We start from the raw sequence: 25,850 nt of genomic DNA on the forward strand, positions 1-25,850 counted from the left end.
TAGCGCCCGTGTTTGTGTGAGGGAGGGAGGCGACGAGCGGCTGCGACCAGTCACACCGGCGAGCAGCGCACCCTCACCCAGAGCGAATTGTGCGAGTCTCCCGCGGTTTATATCGGAGGGAATTTGGGGATATCAAAGTAGTTCAGAGGAGGAAAAGCGGCCGGTGTTGGCAATTCGCTCACAGCCCCCTGCCGCTTCCCGCGTGCATGACCCGCCATGCACCGGCGACGAGCCCCGCCAACGACATCTGCTCGTCGCCTCCCATGTGTGGCGCCCATAAGGCAGAGAGCCTGAAAAGTGATTGGATTCGTGGGACTGCCTGGGGGTCCTGCAATCAAGCAGATCTTGCATCCAAATTCTCTTTAAAGAAGGCGCCTGATCCTGTAAGTTTCTTTAGTGATTTTGAAAAAGTAAGTCAAATATGTTTTGTCTAAATCTTATGGCTCCCAGGGAGCCCCCCACGACCACATGAGGCGCCTGCAAGCCTGTTTTTCATTCAGGTTTCATATAATAATGCGAGAACACTAGAAAGAAATGCATTGTGGAATCCAAAATGTGAGTTGTGGATGCCAGCGTTTTGTTAACGTTCTGGTAAAACAAGCATATTCGCTTTGTTTGGGTTGAAATAAGCTCTGAAAATAAATGTTACAAAAATGAGTAGCTCTTGGCCATTTTCATTTTGCAAAAGTAGCTCTCACAAAAAAATGTCATTGACCTTTGATATAGCCAATACTACATTTAAAAATGTACTCGTGATCGCTTTCAGTATCGGTATTGGCCGATTTCACTCATGGATGCTTGGCATCTGCACCATAAAACACTGATCATCCCTATTTTAAAGTCCTTTGTCAATAAAGTTGGATTGGATATACTTGTATGTTACACTGCTCATGGTCCACAATTAGCATCACAAAATGTACTTTGAACTGAAGCAAAGAAGACGTATTCATTCCAAATAATTAAGAGTGACATTTATTGTCTTACTCGCTTTGTTACTTCCTCTGTTGGCCGTACTTTGGCATGCTTATCCATGCTGGTGTTGTCAGATCCATCAGGCAATATCGCTTTTAGGATGCAGAAACTGGCAGGCATGTTGGTCATGCAGCAGTGTCTCCGGAGAATGTCCATTTCATTTATCAGATTATCCGTTCCGATAAGACAGCTGGATCAGCTGGGGAGCAGAGATGAACGCGTTGCCATCGGGTCAGCTTGGGTCAAACGAATGCTGTTCCTACATGATTAAACTGGCCACAATGTGACTGGAGTTTTCACAGGGGCCATCCAGACCTGACAAATATGGGCTTAAGCTCTGGTTATCTTGTTTTTTAGATTTCCTCTTGTGTACATTGCTCACAAACACTAACATTTGCTTCAGTATGCATGTTTTTGGACTAAACATAAGTCGTTAAGTTCATCTTCCCTTCTCATGTTTTGTGTCCTGATTCCTCCCTAGGTTCTCCCTCTTCCTTTGGTGGGCGGAGCAACGAAGCTCACCTGCGTTGCACTGCAGTGAGTCCCCCTCTTAGTATCAACTAACTTCTTTGCTCTTTTTTCCCATTTTTGCTGCTGTTTTATTTTAAATTTTCCAAATAGTTCCTCACAAATGGTCTTTGTAAATATTCTTCTCGTAATATTATGACTTTATTCCTACAATATTATAACTTTTTCCCAAAAATTTTGTTTCTCACAATTTCTCACAATATTACGACTTAAAAAAAATAGCATTTTTTATTAACATGTTATTAACATGATTGTTTCTCTTAATATTTTGACTTTATTTTCATAAAATTACAGCTTGTTTCCATTTCTGATGTTGTTTTTTTAAAAATTTTCCACCTATTTCAACTTTCTTCTGTCAAATTTCCTTCTCGTTGTGACTGCAGGCATAGACGCTGCTTTGCTTGACATTACTTTCTTCCTCTTGCTCCATTTGCTTCCACATTTGCTCCTATGTAAGATTCCTTTTTGTATTTTCTGTTTTGATCGAACAACCTGATCACCAGCGTCTACCTGACAGCCTAATTGCTCTTCGTCCAAGTCTGTTTTTTTTTTGTTTTTTGTTTTGAACATCTCCTTGCATTGCTTTAGTGTCGTCACGTCATGCATCACACTTTCTGTTCCTGCAATTGCTCAAAGCAGCTGAAAAAGCATTTTTACTTTAACAGGGGATTCAAACCTACACAAATTCTCACTCCTTTGGTGGCCCAAAACAAAAACAAGATTTTGTTTGGGCCTACCAAATGGCACATATTGCTGCTGCTACTACTACTACTGCAGCTACCAAAAAGATAAGAAAGGAATTCTTCACAAACTACGTACATAAACGCAATTCAACCACTACATCACCACTGAAATCACCAGAAAACCCTAATGTTACCTTTATCCTGCGCCCTCTTTTTCCCTTTTTCCGCCCTTCAGCGCCAATCCTACATTTTTTTACGCCCCATTTTAGTTTTTAATGTCACTATAGTTAGATTTTATAGGTTGCTAATCAAATGGAACCCTGCAAATGCCACTAGTTATGGAAAATATCAACAGTGAGCATTTAAATGGACTTGAATGTATTCAGTAATTTTTTCAAGAATAAAGTCAGAATATTATGAGGAAAAAAAGTTGTAATCTAACAAGAAAAAGTCAACATTTTACAAGAACGCCGTAATATGAGCAAAATTAACATAATTTTATTATGAGAAACAAAAAAATTGGGAAAAAATGTAATTTTCAGAAAATTAGATGATGAAAAATGTAAAAAAAAAAAAAAAAAAAAAAAACATCAGCAAAAATGGACAAAAAACCTGCTGTCATTTGCCAAGAATAAAGTCAAAAATATTAAGAGAAAATCATATTCTAATGAGAAAAAAAGTTGCAGTTTTGCGAGAATGAGCTTGGAATATTATGAGGAAAAATAATGTCTTTTTAGTAGCGTAGAGTTGAGATATTCAAGAAAAATAAAATATGTTATGAGAAACAAACATAACACAAAAAAGTTGTAATTTTTGGAAAATTAGGTTGAGGAATAAGTTATAACATGACGGGAATAAATATTACGGGAATAAATGAATGATATTATACTTTAATTCGAATATCAATAATATATGTAATATTATGTAAGGTGAATATACATAATATTATATCATATTAACAATATCACAATTATAAGAAGAACATTTACTGAATTTAGAAAATGCACAAAAACAGCAAGAATAGACAAAAAGACCAAAGTTCATACTAATAATGAGCTTTTTCACATCTGCATATTTACATGTGTTGCTTCTCATAAAGTGTATACTATTTTCCATTTAATCGTGTTCATGAATAATGAATGTCTCATGCTTGGTGTAAGTAAGCAAGTAGGTATACTAGAGAGTGGTTGAATGTACTTAAGAATGTAGTGCAGTCCATGGCCAGTGGCTATGAGCACCTGTGTTTGCAGCACCACCATGTGGCGGCACAACGAAATTGAACAACTGGATTCCTTGTTGAAGTCTGCGTTCTTTTCTTTTATTTATGGGCCTGCTGGCGAAGCAAAAGAGGCAGCTAATTGCACAGCAATGCCGCGTGTCTTATTATCGATCATACTCATTTATTTGATTATTTTGGAATGTTTTAAAAGGGGCATTGTTTTGGTAAAATTCCCAAACGTAAACATAGATCACAAAAATGTCAGAGGAAACGACATCCTGCCTGTTTGTTAGAGTTATAGCGCGTCAGAGCGCTATCGATCCATCCATTCCTATCCCTCAAGTATGGTAGCCCAAGAGGACGTGGTAATGACCATGTTTGTATTTACTAATGATGATGAAAGTACATTTGTGTGCTAGTGAGAGTCTATTTCTGCTGTTTTTATAAATGTTTTTGTAACATTGTTCACTTTATTAACTTCTCGTGGAGTCGTTCAAAAGACAACAACTGTAGTTACATCGCAAACCAGGGGTGTCCAAACTTTATCCAGCAAGGATCACATACTGAAAAGTGGAAGGATGTAAGGGAAGTTAAAAATAGCTTGCGTCTCCATCCATCCATCCATTTTCTATACCGCTTCTCCTCGTGAGGGTCGCGGGCTTTTGCTTTTTTTCCCCTTTTTTCCCCAAATATTTCAACTTTCGACTTAGATCATCTTTAGAAAAGTTCATCTTGGAATATTATCAATCCATCCATTCCTATCACTTCATATTTTGACTTTATTCTCATAATATTAGAACTTTTCCCCAACCTAATTTTCCAAAATGACAACTTATTTTCTCATAATATTATGACTTTTAAAAAAATAATGTGTTTTTTCTTTAATTTCTTTCAACGCTTTGCTCTTAAAACGACATTATTTGACATAGTTCATTCTCGTAAAATTGCTACTGTTTTTTCCATTTCTGCTGTAGTTGTTTTTTTAAATGTCCAACTTTTGCAACATTCTTTTTGTCAATTTTCTTCTCGGAATTATGAATTCATACCCATAATATTTTGACTTTATTTTTGTAACATTATAAATATTTCCACAAACAAATTTTTCCAAAATGACAACTTTCTTCGTTGTTTTGTTTGTTTCTCATAATATTACAAAAAAATAAAGGAAAACTGCACTCTTTTTTTATTTTGACTATTATTCATAATCCTTATGTGAGACTTGAACACACGTCTTTCTCTTTTCTGTAAAAACAGATAAAGACAGGCAGCTAATTAATGCACGTAATGTAAATGATGAGACCACCCTTGTTTCTTCAGTTTCTTGTTCATTTTAATGCCTGCTACAACTAAAGGTACCTTTTTTTGGACAAATATAACAATGGAATATTTAAAATACAGGTATATATATTTTACAATGAAAATATATAACAATGATAACAAAAAAAATTCATAAGAGTTACATTTTTTGGCAGTACAATGCTATAGCTATTCATGTAAGAACTTAAGTGATTTTGGTTATTATCAAGAAAACCATGGAAGTTGCTAGATATCAGCTCTTAAATTCAACTCTTATGATCTATATTTGTTATATTCATTATATTTGTCCAAACAAATGTACCTTTAGTTGTACCAGGCATTAAAATGGATAAAAAAAACTGCAGAAACAAGGGAGAAAACCTCCCAAAAGCGCCAAAAACGCTCCATTTACAGTGCACCAGGGGTACCAACCCGTTGATTGTGAGCTACTAGTAGATCTTTTGGACTTTGCTGGTCGATCGCAAAACCATTTTGAAAAAAATGTATCATCACATCAGTGCCCCCACCTCCCGGACAGCGACCAACAGGCATGCATTTTGTCCACTGAACACGCCCGTACCGTACGCCTTGCCGCTATCGAGGCACTAACCCGCAAGCCCCAGCAAGGAGCCCAGTCCACAAAACGGGGACCCGCGCTACCAAAAAGGTTGAGCGAGAGAGGGAGTGAGTGACAGAGCGCTGCAGTCATGTGCCTGCGCACACAACAGTAATTATTGCACGTTAGTAGGGCTCAAAATCTAAAAAGTTAAGTACAAACATAACTCCTAGATGTGCACCTCCCAAAAAAATCTTTGAGCCGCGACGACGCCGCTCGTACTATTGGAGCGCTTTGACCACCCCCTCTCTCCTCAATCTTGCCCACTACACTGAGTCAACAAGCCAAATAGTTGTGGTTTGCTCATGAAGCCAATGCTACAGGCCCTACCCCACCAAGAGCCACAAAAGTCACGGTGAAGGGGTGCCCAAAGTGCAGCTCAAGGGCCATAGTGGCTTGTCATTGCATCACTGCAGAAACAAAATAAAATTCTAGAAACAGCAAAAATGATTTTAAAAAACACAGCAAAAGGCACAATGACAAGGGATTTTGGTCTCAAAAAGGTTGGTGACCACTGATTTACATAATGTGACCTGCATATTAACCAAGCTACAGCGACATTGTTATTATTATTATTATTATTGTTGCGCCAAAGAAGTACATTACATTACATTACACCACACCGGCTAGCTACTAGCAGGCTAGCCACGAGCTTCACCACACACTCACTCAGAATGCCTCAGGTCACTACTAAAAGGTAATGTTACATACACTATTGGAGCTGCCACCACTGCTGCTCTGTTTTTATTTTGGAGTTTGGAAAAGTTACCTTCCTTTCTATGTTGCTGTGTGAAATCAATGCGCCCAGGAAGGAAGCTCCGCAAATGCTTAAAATGACCAAAGTACTGTAATCAGGAATGTACGTGTTACAGCATGGATATAAAACCATAAAACCTTGTTGGAGGTTTTTGGAGGTGTCTTATTAGCGAGCCTTATAAGCAGAATAGGTGCGTCCCATTACATGCATTAATGAGCTGCCTCTTTTGAGCTGTTTTTATATCTTTAGAATGCACAGAAAAGAGAAAGACGTGTGTTCATGTCTTACATAAGCATTGTGGATGATGGGCAAAATTCCAAAAAAAAGTGCAATTTCCTTTAAGACTAACAAAAATAAGGTATTTTTTCTCTAATATTTCAACTTTATGCGACTAAAACGTTATTTTTCCTCATAATAGTACAACGTTATTCTTGTTTTGTGTTACTCTTTGGCTCCAAGTGTTGTTGCGCCGACCCCAAGGATGCAGAGAGCTGCCCCAAAGGCAGGTAAAAGTATATTTTAATAATAGTAGCTTGAGTGCAGCATTGAGCATTTCACTGACAATGCTCCGACAACCCAAGAAGCGTGCACCTGAACTAAATAGGAGCACATAACTAAAATTAGCAGCAGGCGCGAGAGAACAGAAACGCAAAGCAGGCAAAACACAGGACGGAGCAGAAACGGAAGTAATACCAAAATAAGGGCATGAAACAGGACCTAAGACATACAGTAAAAGGGAAAATAAACCAAACTGTCATGCGGGCTAACTCGTGGAGCGTGACACAAATTACACTTTTTTTTTAAAGTTTATTAAGTTAAGTTCCAAATACTTTGTAAATGTTATATAATATAAAACTTTTCTGCAGAGCGTTGAAGTATAAAGCTTCCATCTTTAGCACACAGGCTCCTGCTGCTCCTGGGTGAACAAACCCCCACTCTACTTTGCGGTAGTTTGCCCATGCATGTGTTACCTGACTGATCAGCACACGCGCAGACTCTGGGATGGAACAAGGGTTCACTGATGACAGTTCAGCGGCGCTAGCCTACAAGCTGAAAGCCAGTGAGCTACAAGCTCATGGTCCAGCGCAGCTCTTTAAGGTCAGGGAGTGAGGTTTACTCGCACAACCCACGTCCCCGCTGGCATCTTTTCCACCTGCACCAGCCCCACGGCTTATCAGCGTGGCATGTGGGTCGAGAGATGCTGTTAGCAGTGAAGGCTGGCGTTTGCAAAATGATAAGTAACTCCCGTCGCACCTTCATCCCAAATATGACTGCACCAGATGGCCCCGTAAGCAAGGCCTTGGAAGGGCTGTGCTCCTTATCAGCTCAGGTGTTGACACCAGCTGTTTGGGATCATTTCAGTCCCTGTTTCCAAGCCTTTGGCAGCCTTGACTGTTATTGCGAGCCTGCGGACCATCTGTGGATGTTGTGTGATACCTGCCTAGAACCCTCATTGTCTGATCTATTGACCCCATGGTCCGTGTACTCACTCTCACTTCCTGGCCCGCACAAACAGTCTTAGCAATTTTGTGTACCAGGCGTGTCCAAATGTTTTTCCAGCGAGGGCCACATAGTGAAAAATGAAAGGATGCAACTTTGCCACTTTGATATTTTGTAAAGCAACACATGTAGATATGCTAAGAAGTTATTTATATTTCAAGAAAAACTGCATCTCAGCTTTGTCATATAGGTGAAAAACCATATTACTAATATCAACTTTACTTTTCCCCCCATTTTTGCTGCTGTTTTTTAAAGTTTTCCAAATATTTCCACTTCCTTCTCAAATACTCTTTGCAAATTTTCTTTTCATAATATTATGACTTTATTTCCGTAATATTACAATTTTTTACCTGACCTACTTTTCCAGAAATTACAACTTCATTTTGTTTTGTTTGTTTTTCACATTACAACTTTTAAATAAATAATATTTTTTCTTTGATATTTCAGCTCTATGTGATTAAAAATGAAGTTGGAAAGTTGAATACAACTTTTGTCTCTTCATAGTTGGACTTTGTCTTGTGAATTTACAGCTGTTTTTTTCTCATTTCTCTCTGTTGTTTTTTTCCATTTTGCAACTTTTTCCAACTTTCTCTTTGTAAATTTTTTTCTTGTAATTATGACTTTATCCCATAATTTTTTTACATCATTCTTGTAAAAAATTGAACTTCTTCTGCAATAAAATTGTCGAAAAATTACTTGATTTGGTGTTTTGTTTTGTTTTCATAATATTACCATTAAAAAAAATAACGTCTTTCTTTAATATTTCAATTTCATGCTTCTAAAATGACATCATTTTTCCTCATATTACAATGGCTTGTCACGTTTTGGCAGAGCTGTCGGAAGCTTGACCCCCAGAATGCAGAGAAGAGGCAGCGGCTTGCAAATAAAAATACTTTTAATGTGCTCAAGCAGGTGTCGGTACTCAGTTGTAAAGATGCAAACAAAAAGCGACAGAGGGAAAAGCTCTGTGGGAGAAATAACATGAACGACGTACAACAGGTAAGTCAAATCTTTATGTAACGGATGCCAGCCTGTGAGGATGAGCAAGTGTACGTTGGTAAACCTCACTCCCTCTGCCTCAAGAGCTGAGCTGAACAGGTGGCCGACAGACCAGGTTTTTAGTCGCGTGGTCAGCGCCTTCGCCTCGCATTACGAAGATCATATGTTCGAGTCCCGGTGCGGGCAGGTGCGAAACAGGGCGGGTTACATTTAGGTGACCGCTCCGGTGCGGAGACGAGGAGCAATGGCAATATCAACAATGAACCGCACATTCGACGGCGCTGGCCTTTTATCTGCCACAAATGTTAACTGACCGCAGCTGCGCGGCCACCAGGCATGAAGCGGCTGCCACTTCCTCCCAGGAGAAGACACAGCCCGCCACAATAAGAGCGCAGGACAGGGGACGCTCGCTCCTGTCCTGCAGAACGTCACAGGCATTCTTCGACTTTTCGACTTTTCTTATTAGATCACAACATTTGTCTTAATAATTTGAATTTATTATTGTAAATTTACGGTTACGGTTTCTGTTTTTGCTGTTGCTGTTTTTCAAAAAGGTTTTCTTGTTAAATGATATTTTTTGAATGTGCTGCGAGGCAATAAAAAAAAAAACAGCCATGGGCCACAAATGGGCCCCGAGTCTCACTTTGGACACCCCTGTCGTACACCTTCTCTATACAGTATCAATGACTAATAATTCACACTGTAACTTTGTTGATACTGACAATATTGCTTACATTTTACCGTTTATATTTTGCTCCCTTCCTGCATGAAAAGAAATGAAGGTGAAAACCTGAATGAATGCGGGCGCCTCATGGTCGTGGGGGGCTACCTGGTGCCCGTGGGCACTGTGTTCGTGACCCCTGCACTACAGTGATAAGAAAAAATCTAAATTGAAAAATAAGGATTAAATAAGATTAAAATGTAGTAAAAGTGATAAAATAGGAATACATATTTAATTTTTAATAAGTGGTTGTTTATAATGTGCATGTTTATTGTTAAGATGAGTGCCAGTGCGCAATTTCGGTACTTACCGTACTACGTCAATAAAGCCGCCATCGTATAAAAGTTTAACTGTTGCACTTTGATTCGTTAGCGATGTCCTCAAACATCGACTGATGATGTAAGCTCTTTGAACATTTAATGTACAAATGACTGCTTCACTGACGTGAAGTGGTTTCATACGAAATTGGGGATTATATTAGTAGTCGCTCCTTTAGCATGCTTTACGGTAGGTGCTGCATGAAGCGACTGTACCACTACTACACAATGGAGGTGCCCTGACATGAACTAGAATGAACGGCAGCTCTTGCGTGTCACTGACAGTTATCTGTGCGTCTTGCCAGTGCAGCGAAGAGACTATTTCTAGAGGCTTTTAGCAGCTAAAACTAGCTTTTGTTTCATTTTAAACGAATCCGGTTAAGTAGCAGGGGGCTTTAACGGCAAGCTAGCAATTAAGCTAACAAGGGAGGCTCCTGCTAGAGCGCCGCTACCCGGATTGGTTGGACATCATCCACAAATACTATGGAGTTTCCCTTTGATATTAACCAGTTATTTTCCGAGAGGGTAACCATATTGGACCAGACCCTTGGTGCAGGTCGCGTATCTCCAAGAAGGTAATGACACTGCTTCTGTTTCCCTGTGCCCTGTGTTGTTAGCGACCATCGTGACGTCATGTAAACATACAGTTAGCATCGCCCTTCTCATCAGCCTTTTCATGCTAGCTAGTCAAAATGTCCCTGCTTTGTTTGTACATGCTTGTTTGTTGTCATTTATATATTTCGTATTTTGGAAAAATATTTAAAAAATATATAGATCATTGACCATCACTTCGTTTACATGCACAAAAAAAATCAAATTGAAATCACGTCTATTACAGTCATAGAGGTGGGCGTTACTGCAAATTGCGGTATCGATTAGATACCAAATAATTACATGCATGATATCGTTGATACCAATAGACCTTACGCTACTTTTTACGTGGCGATTTTTCAAGAAAACACACGACAAAGATTTTAGGTAAACAAAAAAAACGACATTTGTATCAAAACACTTTAATACAACAATTTAAGACAATGTATCTGTAAAATAACATTTAAAGTAAAATAATAAAAAATATCCTTTAATTTCCTTTTCATACATGCAGTTGTTTGAGAAAAATCTAATGTGAATAAAATGAAAATCTACCAATGGCTTACACCCCAAGCAAAGCACTTAGGGAATATTAACAATAATAAGTAATACAAATAATAAATAATCTGTTTGTAAACAACATAAAAATATATTAAATATATTTGCGCAACAAAAAACATAAGTATGTGGGAAACCAAACACAGAAGGCAACTGAAAAATATCACTCTCAATACACCAGTGTCGCTCAGATACCAACACTACTGTACCATGGTATCAATAATATAAGTGGATCGATCCGTTCCACTCTAATGTTTACAACAGGGGTGTCCAAACTTTTTCCAGTGAGGGCCACATAGTGAAACATGAAAGGATGCAACTTTGCCACTTTGATATTTTGTAAAGCAACACATGTAGATATGCTGACAAGACATATATATTTCAAGAATAAACTGTACCCCAGCTTTGTCATATAGGTGAAAAAACATATTATTAATATCAGTTTTTTCTCATTTTTGCTGTTTTTTGGGGGGGGAGAATTTTCCAAATATTGCAACTTTCTTCCGAAATAATTTTTGGAAATTTTGTTTTTGTAATATCAAGACCATATTCTCCTGATATTTTAACTTCATTCCCATAATATTATACATTTTTCCGCAGCCTAATTTTCCAAAAATGACAACTTTTGTTTTGATTTGTTATGAAATAATGTACTTTTCTCATTTTCCTCATAATAGTATTAGTTTGTTCTCCTAAAATTGCAGCTGTTTTTCTCATTCAAATACTACTTTTTTCCTCTAAATATTTGGACTTTACTCTTGTTGTTTTTAACTTTCTTCTTCCAAACTTTACTCTCTCACATAATTGCGACTTTATTCCCATAATATTTTGACTGTATTCACGTGATATTTTAACTTTTTCGGCAACCTAATTTTCAAAAAATTACAGCTTTATGTGTTGTTTTGTTTGTTTCTCAAAATCTTTATTTCTGGTAATATTGAGACTTTAACAAAAATAACATCTTTATTCTTTATTAATTGAACTTTATGCTACTTTTTCCTAACGTTACGACATTATTCTCCTTAGAATGCACCTTTTTTCTCTTAATATTAAGACTTTATTCTTGTAAAATTACGAATGATTTTTCCATTTTTGTTGTTGTTTTCTTCTTCAATTCTATTTTTAGAATGTGCCGTGGGCCAATAAAAAAAAACCCAACAACTACCTGCCCACCACAAATGGCCCCTGAGCCGCACTTTGGACACCCTTGGTTTACTCCAACAAGGAGACAAATTAAAGCTATGGAGGCTGAAATAAGTCAATGTTTGTCAAGTGTGTGGATAAAATAAAAGCCTACCTTTATAAGTAGCAAAACATTGAGGGAGAAGCCCGTTTTAAAGCATGACGCCTGAACACAACTGCTCCCCCCGTCTCTGCTTATTGAATCCTATTGTACCCGATGGTGTTGTGTGTCTCCATAGGCCAAATCTCCAGTCCCACATCGTTACTGTTATTGATGAACTTGGAAGAGCCTCAGCAAAGGTGAGTTTCATCTTGGTTGCAAGGCTGATGATAATTGATTCAAGTATTGTATTTACTGGGGATGCGCCGATCGATCGGCTGTCGATCAGAATCGGACAATTTCCGTAAAAAAACACATGATCGGCATATGCTGATCAATGCCTTTCAACGCCGATCACCTGTGGCTAGTACCATTGCAGCCGTAGCGATATCGCAGCACCCTCTTCCCACTTCCCACTCTTCCCACAAAGGTTTAATTTGACACGGCATTTGAAGAACACTTGATGGAGTATGGTGAGTTTTCGAGGCTCACGATGTGATCATCAGTCCAACGGCAGCTAACGCAGCCGAAAAGCTAGACAACATTCGCCTGTGTGTGCGTGACAGTCAGAAGGCAAAGCAAATAACCCCAAAAATAACTGAATTCATCGGACGAGACGGCCAGGCTTTGTCAGCGGTGGAAAACACCAGGTTCGCCGACTGCTCTCTCACTTGGAGCCCAGCTATGCGCTACCTGGAAGTCCTGCTAGAGCTCCACCAATGTACTCTCACATCCAAAGTCTCCTTAAAGAAGGCGTCTCATCCTCTTAAGTTTCACCAGTGATATATGTTTTCTTCAAAAAGTAAGTCGAATATGTTTTTGTCTAAATAAAGGTGATTTTATGCTTACTTTTTTCATATCATAAAGCCAATAGCAGGGCTGCAGCCAGCAATTCTGCACCCCATGGGAAAAAAATCATGCTGCCTACCCCCTTTTTATTAATTATTAATTTTTATTAGTAATTACCAATGTCCCATGGCAGTCAGGGGACCTTGGAATTGTTCTGACGTTTCCTCTTTATACGGCACCCCTGGCCAATAGCACTCAGCAGAAATCCATCCATCCATCTATCTATCCATCCATCCATCCATCTTCTATGACACTTATCCTCATTTGGGTCGCGGGAATATGCTGGAGCCTATCCCAGCTGACTTGGGGTGAGAGGCGGACTGGTCACCAGCCAATCGCAGGGCACATATAGACAAACAACCATTCACACTCACATTCATACCTATGGACAATTTAGAGTCACCAATTAACCTAACATGCATGTTTTCGGAATGTGGGAGGAAACCGGATTACCCGGAGAAAACCCACGCACGCACGGGGAAAGTCTTGACCGAGTTACAATGTTGTACTGACACGCCATTCACTTCAAATACAGCATTTTAATGTGAAAGTGAGCGAGGGTGAGCAGATATTGTTTTTTTGTCATTCAACAGTTATTGTGTATTATTTGGATAAAAAACACTTTGAGGCGCCTTTATCCATGATTTTTTTTTACTTTCTGTCTGCAGGCCCAAAAGCTAACAACACCTGTGACCAGCGCCAATAAGTTGCAGTCTCAGCTGCATCAAGTCTACTTGATGAAGGATGGAGAAAGCAATGGGTACATTTCATCCTTAAACTTGCTCTACATGTATCTGACTTGTAATACACCCTCTCCTTCCTACTTTCAGAGGGCGTGGTGTCATTGTGGGATTTCTCAAGGTTGGCTACAAGAAGTTGTTTCTGCTAGTGAGTCTCTTGCAGTTTTTGTTCTTCATTTCTGCTTGAAACAGTCCCTTTTGAAGATGGACTTTTACTACTTACTATGGAAACGCATCCCTGCTTTATTCTCTGCATAGGATCAACAAGGTGTGCACGTAGAAGCCGAGCCACTGTGTGTTCTGGATTTCTTTGTTGCTCAGAACCTGCAAAGACACGGCTATGGACTGGAGCTGTTCAATTTCATGTTGCAGGTGAAGTATTCCCACACAGTCTTGGGGGAGTCACATTGGCGTGCCAAGACGGAATCTGTGTTGACACATCATTATGAAGCATTGTTGTGATAGTTATCAGAGTGAGAGGAGTCACTGCAAAAGTATGGTATTTCCCAATCTTAAATCTTCATTTTAGTGGCACTTACAGTATGTTACATATTGGTGGTGCACCAAACAGTAGGGTTTCTTATTTCCATGATCTTTTCCAACTACAAAAGTAACTGTATTAATATACTAACATACTGTACTAATACATATGTAATACTAATACCACATACTATATCCATCCATCCATTTTCTGTGCCGCTTATCCTAATTAGGGTCGCGGGTGTATGCTGGAGCCTATCCCAGCTGACTTTGGGCGAGAGGCGGGGTACGTCCTGGACTGGTCGGCACCCAATTGCGGACTACATACGATAATATACTATATTTACTCTAATAATAATTCTAATGCTAATATGTTAACTGTATTAAACCACACTGACATATAGACTACACGAGTCATGATAAAACTTTGAACACAAGGTGAATACAATGTTGGCTCACGAGCTGGTGCAGTAACTTAAATGAACCGCTACACTAGTCAATATGATTCAATATGATTTCAATGGCTATACAGTGGAACTGTGGTTAGCATCATTAATCTGTTCCAGAAAGTCCCACTCTAACCGAAACATACTGAAACCAAAAATAATGTAAATCCAATGATTCTGTTCCAGAAATCCAAAAATGTTAACGCAAACACGTTTTTATGCTTTTGCAATTATAGTTGTACATGCATAAAATAATTCTAAATGCATATCAATGATGAATGTAAGGGATAAATGAACATTGAAGGTTACTTTTACCTTCATTGAAGGTTGCCAAAGACATGATGTGACGGCAAGATCAACATGGACACCACCTTCCTGTTTTGCCATGAGTTGTTTCATGAATTCAATAGTGTTTCTAACCTCAAATCTTTGCTTTTTTTTATCACGGCTGCAAAATAAGCCAAAATGGCGTCAGAAGAAAGGTGAGAAACACTAGTTAAGAAATAACTCACAGCAAAATAGGGAGGTCGTGTTCGTGTTGCTGCCACATCCTGTCTTTGGCAACAATCGCATCTGCAATGAAGGTAAAGGTGAGTTCATTTATCTCTTTTATTCATCATTTATATGTATTTAAAATTGTTTTCCGCATGTAAAACTATTATTGTAAAACTATAAAAAGGTGTTTTTGTGTTAACATTTTTGAGACTTGTGGCGTAACTGTGTTAGTTAGCTAAGAACTACAGAGTCAACTGCTGGTGACATCATTGACAGGCGATCCTGTTTTCATGTATTAGCAAGCCATTAGGATGCTAACGGGCATTTTGTGATAAAAATACATTAAGAACACAGTTGAACTCACGCAATATATTAATAACACGACAGGACGCGCGCCATATTGTACGCTAACCGGAAAACGTGTGCAAACTGAGGCAAAATGTTGGCATACATTTCCATTGTTAATCAAAAAACACGCTAACCAGGCCGGTTGTTGAAAGGAAAGAAAAAAAATGAAATAGTCTTTAAATTCCTTTACAATGAAATTATTGGAGATTATAAACTGAGATGATATGCAAGATATGAACACAGCGAGACAGAATGCAGAAAAAAAACATTAAATAAAGGTTATGTATTAATTAGTATGTATATGGGTGACATACATATGGGAGCTCTGTTCCAAAACATTTGGAACTGCAGAAGTGTTTTGGATTCGAGGTGAAACATCTTCAAGTGCAAAGAAGTCCATTTGTCTCGATCAACTTTTCTGCTTTACCAGGACGGGAATCTCCAGACACTTTCTGCATGTTCTTGGTGAATCTGAAGACTTTTTTTTTTCTTTGCAGGACAAGAATTTGGAGCCAGTGCTAATGGCATATGACAGGCCCTCACCCAAATTGTTATCTTTCCTGGCCAAGCATTACTGCCTCACACAAAGTGTTCCTCAGGTACTGTATAGTATACATGTTGCTGACTCAATAATGTACATACTGTATGTCACTGGGGTTGGGCATTGTTTGAATGGAACAGTTCCGATTCTGATTCTGATTTCTTGTTTCTATTCCGGTTCCAAACAATTCTTGATCCGACGCTTTTAAGAGTAAGCATCATCAAAGTTTGCATGGTTTAAATAAGGGCGCTAACCAGAATTATTTGTCAGAATTTTTCCATGAACTGTTTAATGATGTGGACCTTTTATCAACTTTACTACCAACTTTTCAACCAGTATATAAATATCAAACTGGGGATGTCCCTATCCACATTTTTTGGCTTCCGATCCAATTTTTTTTGTAGTCTTGCCGATCCGAACCGATCTGATCCGGTACCGATCCCTTTTTTTTTTCTTAAAGGCCAGCTTATGCCAATGTATGAAAAAATTGGCCAATACGCTGGCGTACGTCCAATAAGTTATGAGTAAGTTTTATATAATAACCGTCATAGTACGTCCAAGTCGTCCAAAAATTTTGTGCATGCACAAAACATTTCGACGTATGTTGACCGTATGATTCATACGTCCCGCATACGCGCACAATAAGTTATGCGATCGTTGACGCCCGTTCACACACATTATTTGTAAGTTACGTACAAGTCAAAATATGTCAACATACCTTGAGACAGAACTGTCTTCTTGGCGAGTGAAGATGAAGTCTGTTATTGTATTTGCAGGTAAGTTTGCAGTTTGACCAGTAGAGGGCACTGTGACACTGGGAATGGAACCAACTCGTTTTGATTTTATCAACTTTATTAATGCGAGTCATAAATCCATGGTAGCGTATGCAGCCTACACCAGGGGTCTCAGACTCGCGGCCCCCGTCTTAATATGAAAAATTAATATTCGTGTGGCCTGCAACTTCATGTGCAGAGCTGAACGAACCAATCACAGTGAGGTATATGGTCTCGAGGGCGGGACCTCGGCCGAACAGACCAATCACGGTGAGGTATATGGTCTCGAGGGCGGGTCCTCGGCCGGGCAGCACGTCCAAGGCCTCACCACCTTAACTCGTTCGCCCGCTCATTCATTCATTCCTCGGACACAGAGCGGAGTCAGCGGCTTCACGGCTGAGTCCCGGGGGCCGCGAGTCTGAGACCCCTGGTGTAGGCTGCATACGCTACCACTCGTGGATTTGTGACTCGCTAATGCATTAATAAAGTTGATAAAAAAAAATCAAAAGTTGGTTCCATTCCCAGTGTCACAGTGCCCTCTACTGGTCAAGCTGCAAACTTACCTGCAAATACAAACACAACAGCCTCTCTTTCTCTCCATCTTCACTCAGCAAGAAGACAGTTCTGTCTCAAGGTATGTTGACGTATTTTGACTTGTACGTAACTTACAAATAACGTGTGTGAACGGGCGTCAACGATCGCATAACTTATTGCCCGCGGATGCGGGATGTATTAATCATATGTTGACATACGTCGAAATGTTTTGTGCATGCACAAAATTTTTGGACAACTTCTATGACGTATGCCGGCGTGCTTCAGCATGCTCTTAACTTATACAAAACTTACCCATAACTTATTGGACGTACACCAGCGTATTAGCCAATTTTTTCGTACGTTGGCGTAAGCTGGCTAAATCGTCAAGATGTGACAGGCGTTGGGTTGGCAACACGCTACGCATTCGTTGATATAAGTTGTCTATAAGTTATAGAAACGTTCTATATAAGTTACTAATATGTCATGTTTACGTCGACCTCGTTATGAATACGCTATGTTACGCCCAAAATTGAAAAAAAAAAAAACGTCGGCAGTTCAACGTATGCCATCAGAATGATCACGTCAGGCATACGCTGCCTAAATCGTCAAGGTGTGACAGGGCCCTAATAAAGCTTTTGTTACAAACATGAATTTGTAGAATTGAATATCCATCCATCCATCTTCTATGACAGTTATCCTCATTAGGGTCGCGGGGGTATGCTGGAGCCTATCCCAGCTGACTTTGGGCGAGAGGCGGGGTACACCCTGGACTGGTCGTCAGCCAAATCGCAGGGCACTCGAAAGCATTAAAAATAATGCAACCAAAGTATTGCTGAATTTACTTTTTATTGCACAGCATGACCAACAATATTGTTTGGCTTTTGTAACAAACCTCTGTGAGTTAGGTCCCTAATCCAATAAAAGATCCATCCAATAAAGGATAAAATTGGAAAAAATGGCTGTGCAAAATACTTTTAGGACAGATATGACTAATCATTTCACATGGTTATGGGTCAATTTGTGGTGTGATTGAGAAGATATAACTTTTTTTAAACTCTCTTTAACGTAATAGTAATTTATCTAGTATAAACAACCACCGGTTAGAGTAGCACTTCCCGTACGAGCTCCCCGCACCATGACACAGCAGTCTGGGCACAGTGAGGGGGAACTACCGCTGTAGCTATGAAGTCGAATACCTAACATCCAAAGTGAAACTAACTTCACCACGGTACACTGCGGACATGTCTGCATGGTGGTGTTGCATTTTCTTCTTCTTGCGAGTGGCAGGAGTCGAGTGGCAAGCAGCTTTTAGGCGCGTTACCGCACCAACCGTGTTGGAGTGTGGCTCAGAGTTACGAACATTATACGGCAACCGGATCGGCCCGATCTCGTGGCGGAAGCGGATTTTATCCAATCTTAAAAATACAGCAGCTCGGCAGCCGATCCCGACATCCCTATATCAAACCATTCAAAGTGAATATAAATGTTATGAAAAATAAAAACATTTCCACATATGCTGTTGTTTATGTGTTCGTGAGTGATGCTTAAGCCACTTAAACATGCACAATAAAACAATCAACTTGTAAAAGATTGGTCTATAAAAAGTACATGGGCTAATGTTATCACTTAGCACTACTATACTTTGTTTGCTTGCCGTTGGTGTAAGCTGTTTTTTATGACACCCTTATTTCGTTATAAGTAAACAGGATGTGGCCCACGGAGCTCTTATTTTGAAGGCTAGAAGTGTGTTGTGTGGTTTGAGAAAGTGTCTTGACTGTTGCTAAACAAGACAAGCTGTGCACATGAATCAGCTTACCTCCCAGCGCCGTAGTGCCCGTCCTTTATTTACACTGAATTTCCACATTTGTGTGCATCCTAAAATTCTCGGTTTCATTGGCATGACACAGTCGTCATTTATTGTTTTACTTCCCTGATTGTGACTGCTTCAAGGAAGTCCGACATAGAGCATCAAAGACGAGGTATTCTTGTTATCTCCACACCATGAATCCAGAGGTGACCCTCATTTGCATGATATCACTGTCTTGCAAATGTTGCGCTGAACTGACCGCTCTTAATTATCAAGTTAAGCCAAACTTTTTAGCCTTCGTTGGCGTTCACGGCTATTTCTTTCTGTCAGCAAAGTAAGCATCTAAACTAGGAATCGAAATTTAAAAAAGGTGAACGATTCCGGGAGAATCGCAAGGTTAGTCCCGGTTCCCATTGATGCTCGAGACTCGATGCCCAACCCTGTATACCCACATCTTGTACTTGGGGAGTTTGTGGGGTTTGTTGTTTGCGTAATGCTCCCCTCCCTTACCTGTTGTAAAGATGTATGATGGGAATTTTATCCAAATTCAACTTGCCGTGATCTGGTTTTATAAATACAACCTGCCCTCTCAGAGCAACCACAACTCAGAAATGGCCTCATGATGGACTGTTATTGGTCTTAAATACGTAGCCATTAATTAAGAGAATGTCAAGAGGACCTCACCTATTTATCCAGCACGTTTTCAAAGGAAACACATTTTTTTGTGAATGGTACCATGGGCTGCAATGTTAACATCATGCATTCAGCGGTTGATTGCTGTGGGCTGCATATTAGATTGAATGGGTTGCAGCCCATTTGGATACCGTATAAATTAGGGGTAACTCATGGCTCATAGCTAGATGTGTGCGAGGCCGCACGGTGGTCTAGTAGTTAGCACGTTGGCCAATACAGGAACAGCCTGGGTTCGATTCTCCCCTGGGCATTTCTGTGTGGAGTTTGCATGTTCTCCCCGTGTGCGCGTGGGTTTTCTCCGGGTACTCCGGCTTCCTCCCACATTCCAAAAACATGCAAGTGAGGTTAATTGGTGACTCTAAATTGTCCATAGGTATGAATGTGAGTGTGAATGGTTGTTTGTCTACAGTATATGTGCCCTGCGATTGGCTGGCGACCAGTCCAGGGTGTACCCCGCCTGTCGACCGAAGTCAGCTGGGATAGGCTCCAGCATGCCCCCGCGACCCTAATGAGGATGAAGCGGTATAGAAAATGGATGGATATTTTTTGCGGGAAAAGGTGGATGACTACCTGCAGAGAGGACAGTTGAGTTTGCTGATGTTGTTTTGGCGTGGTTTGGCTGACAGTTTTGTTTTTGCAGTAAAGAGATTGTTCATCGCCCCCAGACCTCGTCATCCTTACAACATCCTGGTAGACGTAACAGAAATGACGCTTGCCAGCAGTGATGCGCGGTCAGGGAAGGCATGATGAAAAATAAAAAAAAAACAATAATAACATAAAATATGAATATTTGACCATTGAAATGTATTATAAATGTATTCCAGCTGTTTCTAACATTTTCTTAAGTAAAAATCAAATACAGGATAGAAACCTAAGATGTCTCTTCTCAGCTTAGTGCGCAAGCCCCGCCTACCGTCTGAGTGCACTCAGTGAATGGACTGAGTTGGATCATGGCGCCTTCCAGCTTGTGTTTGGCAGCATGTTGCCAATAATATTAATTGCAGTTGCAGAGCCATTCATTATACACCATGACTTTCTACAGCCTGTGTAATGTCTTTAGTATAAATGACAGAAATGTCATCAGCGTCTTGGTCTTCCCCGAGGCCTCCTACCTGTCAGACAAGGGAGGCGTCCGGGACCAAGCCACCTCATCTGGCGCCTCTAAATGCGGAGGAGCAGCGGTTTTACTTCCAGTTTCTCTTGGATGACAGCCACCCTATGGAGAAAACTCATTTTGGTCTTGGACTTGTATCCGCAATCTTGTCCTTTCGGTCACTACCCAAAGCTCATGGCCATAGTTGAGGGTAGGAACATAGATCGACCAATAAATAGAGAGCTTTGCCCTTCGGCTTAGCTCCCTCTTTACCACAATGGACCGATGCAGAGTCCGCATCACTGTAGAGGCCGCACCTGTTGATTTCACATTCCATCCTTCCAACCATGGACGCAGACCTCGAGGTACTGATTGTCATCCCAGCCACTACACACTTGGCTGCAAACCGAGAGTTGAAGATCACGGCCGGCAGGACCACATCATCTGCAAAAAGCAGAGACCCAACCCTGCAGCTACCAAAGCGGATCCCCTCAACGCCCTGGCTGCATCTAGAAATTCTGTCCATAGAAGTAATGAACAGAGTTAGTGACAAAGGACAGCCCTGGCGGAGTCCAGTGAGTGAGGGAGGCCATCTACATTAAGTTTGAGAAACCATCTCTGAACAGAGGGGGAGGTCTACGACACCACCTCTCTCCCATATACAATGCTGTCCTTTGATCCATTCCTAAAAGATTCAATCATTTTTGTTTCAGGAGTGTTCGTGACCTTCATTACATCTGAATGGAATGCTAACAAATTTGATACCACCCAAACGACTGTTGGTTGGCAGAGGCCCCCCCGTTGTGTCTTATCGACTGTCATTTGACATCACAAAAGAGTGAAGCCGTTGTTTGGACATTACCGTTTACAGGATACAGGATACATTTAGAGGATACATTGTTTGGAAAATGCACCAACTCCTCATACTAGAGCTGTCCTATCTAGTTAGACCAGAGTTTTCCCAACTAGTCTTTGAGCATCCTGCTCGGATGAGTGGCGAAACGTCTTCTAAGACAACCAGTTGCCATGGATGCAATGCCCTGAGAATACAATGACGTGGATGAATGAGAATATTCACAGGCACAATGGCTGTCATTTTTAGTAATTGTGTCATTTGTGTTGCTTTCAGGTCAATCACTTTGTTGTGTTTGATGGCTTTTTCCTCAACAAATCAGGTAATTGTTTCAATGTTCAATATTTCACAATTATGTTTAGCTAATGTGTTCACTATATTAGCTAAAAGAATGTCTTTGGGAGTGTTCTATTATTTAAAAAAGCTGTAGATTCCTTTGCCTTTCAGATGACTTAAAATGCTCTTTCAAAACTGCTCCTCAATGTCAGATATTGTGTTGGCACCACTGTACTAGCAAAAAAAAAAAAAGATATTTCACATTCACAGTCATTATAGAGTACATTTATCGCAGTTAATTGGTTCCAGACCTGACAGTGAATTTCCACAAAGCGGGATTTCTTATTTATGAATGGAGTATTTTGATAGTTATGGCACAGAAAACCTGTTTACAATCTTAGTTTTTTTTAACATTATTAGACTCCTCTAGAAATGAAATAACAGCCCTATAGTCACCTTTTCATTCGTAATACATAATATAGTAGACTGAATAAAATACAGTAAACATATAAGACACGTGTTGCTGCAAATGTCTTCCTGACGTGTGGACAGGAAGTGACGTTGGGAGAACAGATTTTAGCTGGATTAAGCGTGCAATAGCCAGATAAAGTCTGGCGCTTGTCTCACCAAACAATTACAGACACCTAGTGACCAATGTAGAATACTACATTGACAATTTTAATGCGACTTCTTAAAAGGAAAAGTGTAGTTTTGGGGGGAATTTTGCACATTATCCACAATCCTTAAGTGAAACACAAACACTTTTTTCTGTGCGTTCTAAAGATATAAAAACAGATCAAGAGGCAGGTAATGCATGTAATTGGACCACCTACAAAGCCTGCTATTAAAACACCTCCAAAACCCTCCAATAAGGTTTTATGGTTTTATATACCTACATGCTGTAACCATGTAGTAACAGGCACATTAGTGATAACATGTAATAGTGTTTTACCTTATTTTGTTCATTTTAGGCATTAGCGGGTGCATTGATTTCACATAGCAGCATAGAAACGAACGCTACACCTAGTGTTACCTTTTTCAAACTCAAAACTAAAATCACAGCAGCAGCTCCAATGTGTAGAGTTACCTTTTGGTAGAGGCCTGTTGCATTGTGAGCGAGGTGCTGACGTGCGGTGAGCGAGTGTGTGGTGAAGCTGGTAGCTAGCCGGTGTGGTGTGGCAAGGTGTCACTACGAAGTAATGTACTTCTTTGGCGTAGCAATGTATAATAACAATAATAATAATGTTGTAGCTTGGTTAATATGCAAGCCACATTATGTGAATTGAGCGTTTTTGGCAGGTTTTTTCAGATGGCTTCATAGGCAGAATAGGTGGGTCCCATTACGTGCATTCTTAGCTGTCTCTTAGCTGTTTTTATATCTTTAGAACGCACAGAAAAGAGACGTGTGTTCACATCTCAAATGAGGATTGTGCATGATTACTCATCTGGCAATTTTTTTTAAAAAGTGCAGTTTTCCTTTAATTCACTTTGTTTATCTTTTACTTCATTTAGCCATTTGTATGCATGACGATGCTTAATTTTGCTTCAACATGCATGTTTTTTTTACTAATAATAGCCCGTATTTAACCAAGAAGCAGCATGATTTATGAATTCATATATGTTTCAAAAACTGTGATCGAGTGAAGTCGCAAAATTCTAACAGCAATGTGGCGAGGGACCACTGTGTGTCACTTTAAATCAGTCGTTCTCAATTATTTTCTGTCAACAGAAATGTTTTTGCGCCCCCCATTTGAAATACTTTTGAGAAACTGATAATAGCAATGTACTTATCTGTGCTGTACAAACTGAACTTGAAACTGAAACCAGCAAAACGCAACAAAATGGAGAGCAGTGAAGCATACAAGCGTATTCAAGACTGAAATTGCAACAAAGTGCAACAAATTCATACATGTTGGCAGGTGTGCACTAATATTGAAAGTCCTCCCTGCCTCTCACGCCTTCCCCCCTCGACAGTTCACCGCGCCTCCCCCAGGGGAGCCCACCCCACTATGCTTTAAATCAATCAAACTCTTTCCATCGATGTTCCAAACAACTGTTGTGAACTGATGTGAAACGAAATCCTGACTGGCACAATGATGACGTCTTTACTTTATCGTATATGCAGTTCTACTAGTGGTGTCCAAAGTGCAGCCCGGGGGGCTTTTGGGGGCCGCAGCTCATTTTAAATGAACCCTCTGCATCTTCTTAAAATAAAATAAATAAATTATTAATTAGATATCACAATAATTCACATTGTCACGTATAACACAATCGTACCAGCACCATACAGTAAATGTCCAAGTCCACCTGTTAAGTGTTTACCAATATTTAGATGATAGCGTTCATATGTTAAACAAACACTATCAGCACCATCACTATCAGCACAATCACACTAGAGCAGGGCTCTTAACTCGCGGCCCCCTACTCCATGTCAAAGTTAAAAGTAAGTGCACCTGGCATACAATGCGGAGATGGTCAAAAGCACTGGAGCTTGCTTAAAGGAACGTCCTTAATTGGGCATGCAATGGTCAGCACTCAACTTGCAGTGAAATGCACAGGGGAGTTGCTAAAACGAACACTACCTACAATCACGGTGCAAAGACATAACAATAGCAGGTAAGCCAACACATGTAGGGTGACTCCTAATACCACTGGAAATAATAAAGAATTATCTTAAAGAGATGTTGGGATTTTTTGACATGCAGTTGTATGACATCCCCATCAGCAGTGTAGCGCATGAACAGTGACTTCATCTCATTCTGGTAGGTTTTTGGTATTGAAGAAAGTAGCTCCGGCTAGTTGGTGGGGCCACAAAAGAAAAGTGTTTTGCTTCCGAAAACAATATGCGTTCAAAAGTTTATAGCCAATGGCAAGAAGCCAAAGTTGCCTAATAACAATGTTCGTGACAGGAACATGGAGCGATGGACGATATAGGGCCATTCAGACCCATTCTCCGCACCATTTTTCCGATATTTTCTTTTGTGACGATATATTTACCACTCTATCTCTCACTTTAGCTCTCTCGTACCACAACGGTCTTCATCTGCGCATGTAGGCACTGTGAAATAGGTGATGGAAAGGTACACAACAGTTGACAGGTGGCAGTAAGTCAAAGACTCAAAGGTGGATTAGACAAACTGTAGCTGTAGATTTGTCCTAACCAAATATGACATCACTACTATTAAAATATAACAGTGTCAAAAATCGAGAACAGGGGCCTTTTGCACAAAAGTAGAATTGGGAAATCCAGGAGAAATGACTAAGCTGAGCTCAACCAACCCAAAGCAAGAGCGTGTAGGCTTAATTGGTTGCACAAAGCCCAAGGCAGGATGAGTAGACACTGATTCATCCAGCTAGGTGAAACCAACCGGATCAGTGCATGTACAGCTTCCTTAAATAGACCCCACCTATCGATCACAGACTCATCGATTCACCATGGCAGTGAGAGTGGCCTACTTTCCCCCAACGGAAGAGAAAATCTTCATAGAGGCTTACGAGGAGGCACAAGAGCAAATAAAAAGGAAAGGCAACACCACCACAGTCATAAAACAAAGGGGGAAAGCGTGGCAAAGTATTGTGTCTAAGTAGTGCTCAAATAAACACTCACTGCTCCGCTGAAACCATCAGAATTACAATACAAATAGTTCATGTTGTTTGTTGCTTGTTTAACAAATCAAGAACAGCGGTGTACACTAATATCTATGAACTCTTTGCTTTGTGAGCAAATCACCATTGCTCGCTGGTAGCTTCAACAGCGTTTCCCCTCGAGCGCTCAGGCTTCTGAGTAATGTAGTACACATCCACAACCAACACAATTAACATCTCCGAAAACGTAGTCTCAGTGTGATTATGAATTTGTTAAAATTGTAGGTGAAATTGACTG

The 25,850-nt window shown here is 40.1% G+C and overlaps 1 protein-coding gene across 1 annotated transcript in view; it reads left to right on the forward strand.

Moving 5' to 3' along the window:
• atat1 (alpha tubulin acetyltransferase 1) overlaps positions 1-25,850 on the forward strand; it is a gene marked incomplete at both ends in the record, with an annotated part of 90,460 nt that overhangs the window by 18,907 nt on the left and 45,703 nt on the right. Inside the window, 7 exons of the mRNA XM_054764668.1 lie at positions 1,454-1,509; positions 12,179-12,239; positions 13,557-13,648; positions 13,719-13,776; positions 13,887-14,000; positions 15,895-15,996; positions 21,968-22,013. Of these exons, the coding sequence (XP_054620643.1) occupies positions 1,454-1,509; positions 12,179-12,239; positions 13,557-13,648; positions 13,719-13,776; positions 13,887-14,000; positions 15,895-15,996; positions 21,968-22,013 (529 nt within the window). The remainder of the gene's footprint in view (positions 1-1,453; positions 1,510-12,178; positions 12,240-13,556; positions 13,649-13,718; positions 13,777-13,886; positions 14,001-15,894; positions 15,997-21,967; positions 22,014-25,850) is intronic.

This window comes from Dunckerocampus dactyliophorus, chromosome 20, assembly GCF_027744805.1.
Source record: "Dunckerocampus dactyliophorus isolate RoL2022-P2 chromosome 20, RoL_Ddac_1.1, whole genome shotgun sequence".
Classification (NCBI taxonomy): Eukaryota; Metazoa; Chordata; class Actinopteri; order Syngnathiformes; family Syngnathidae; genus Dunckerocampus; species Dunckerocampus dactyliophorus.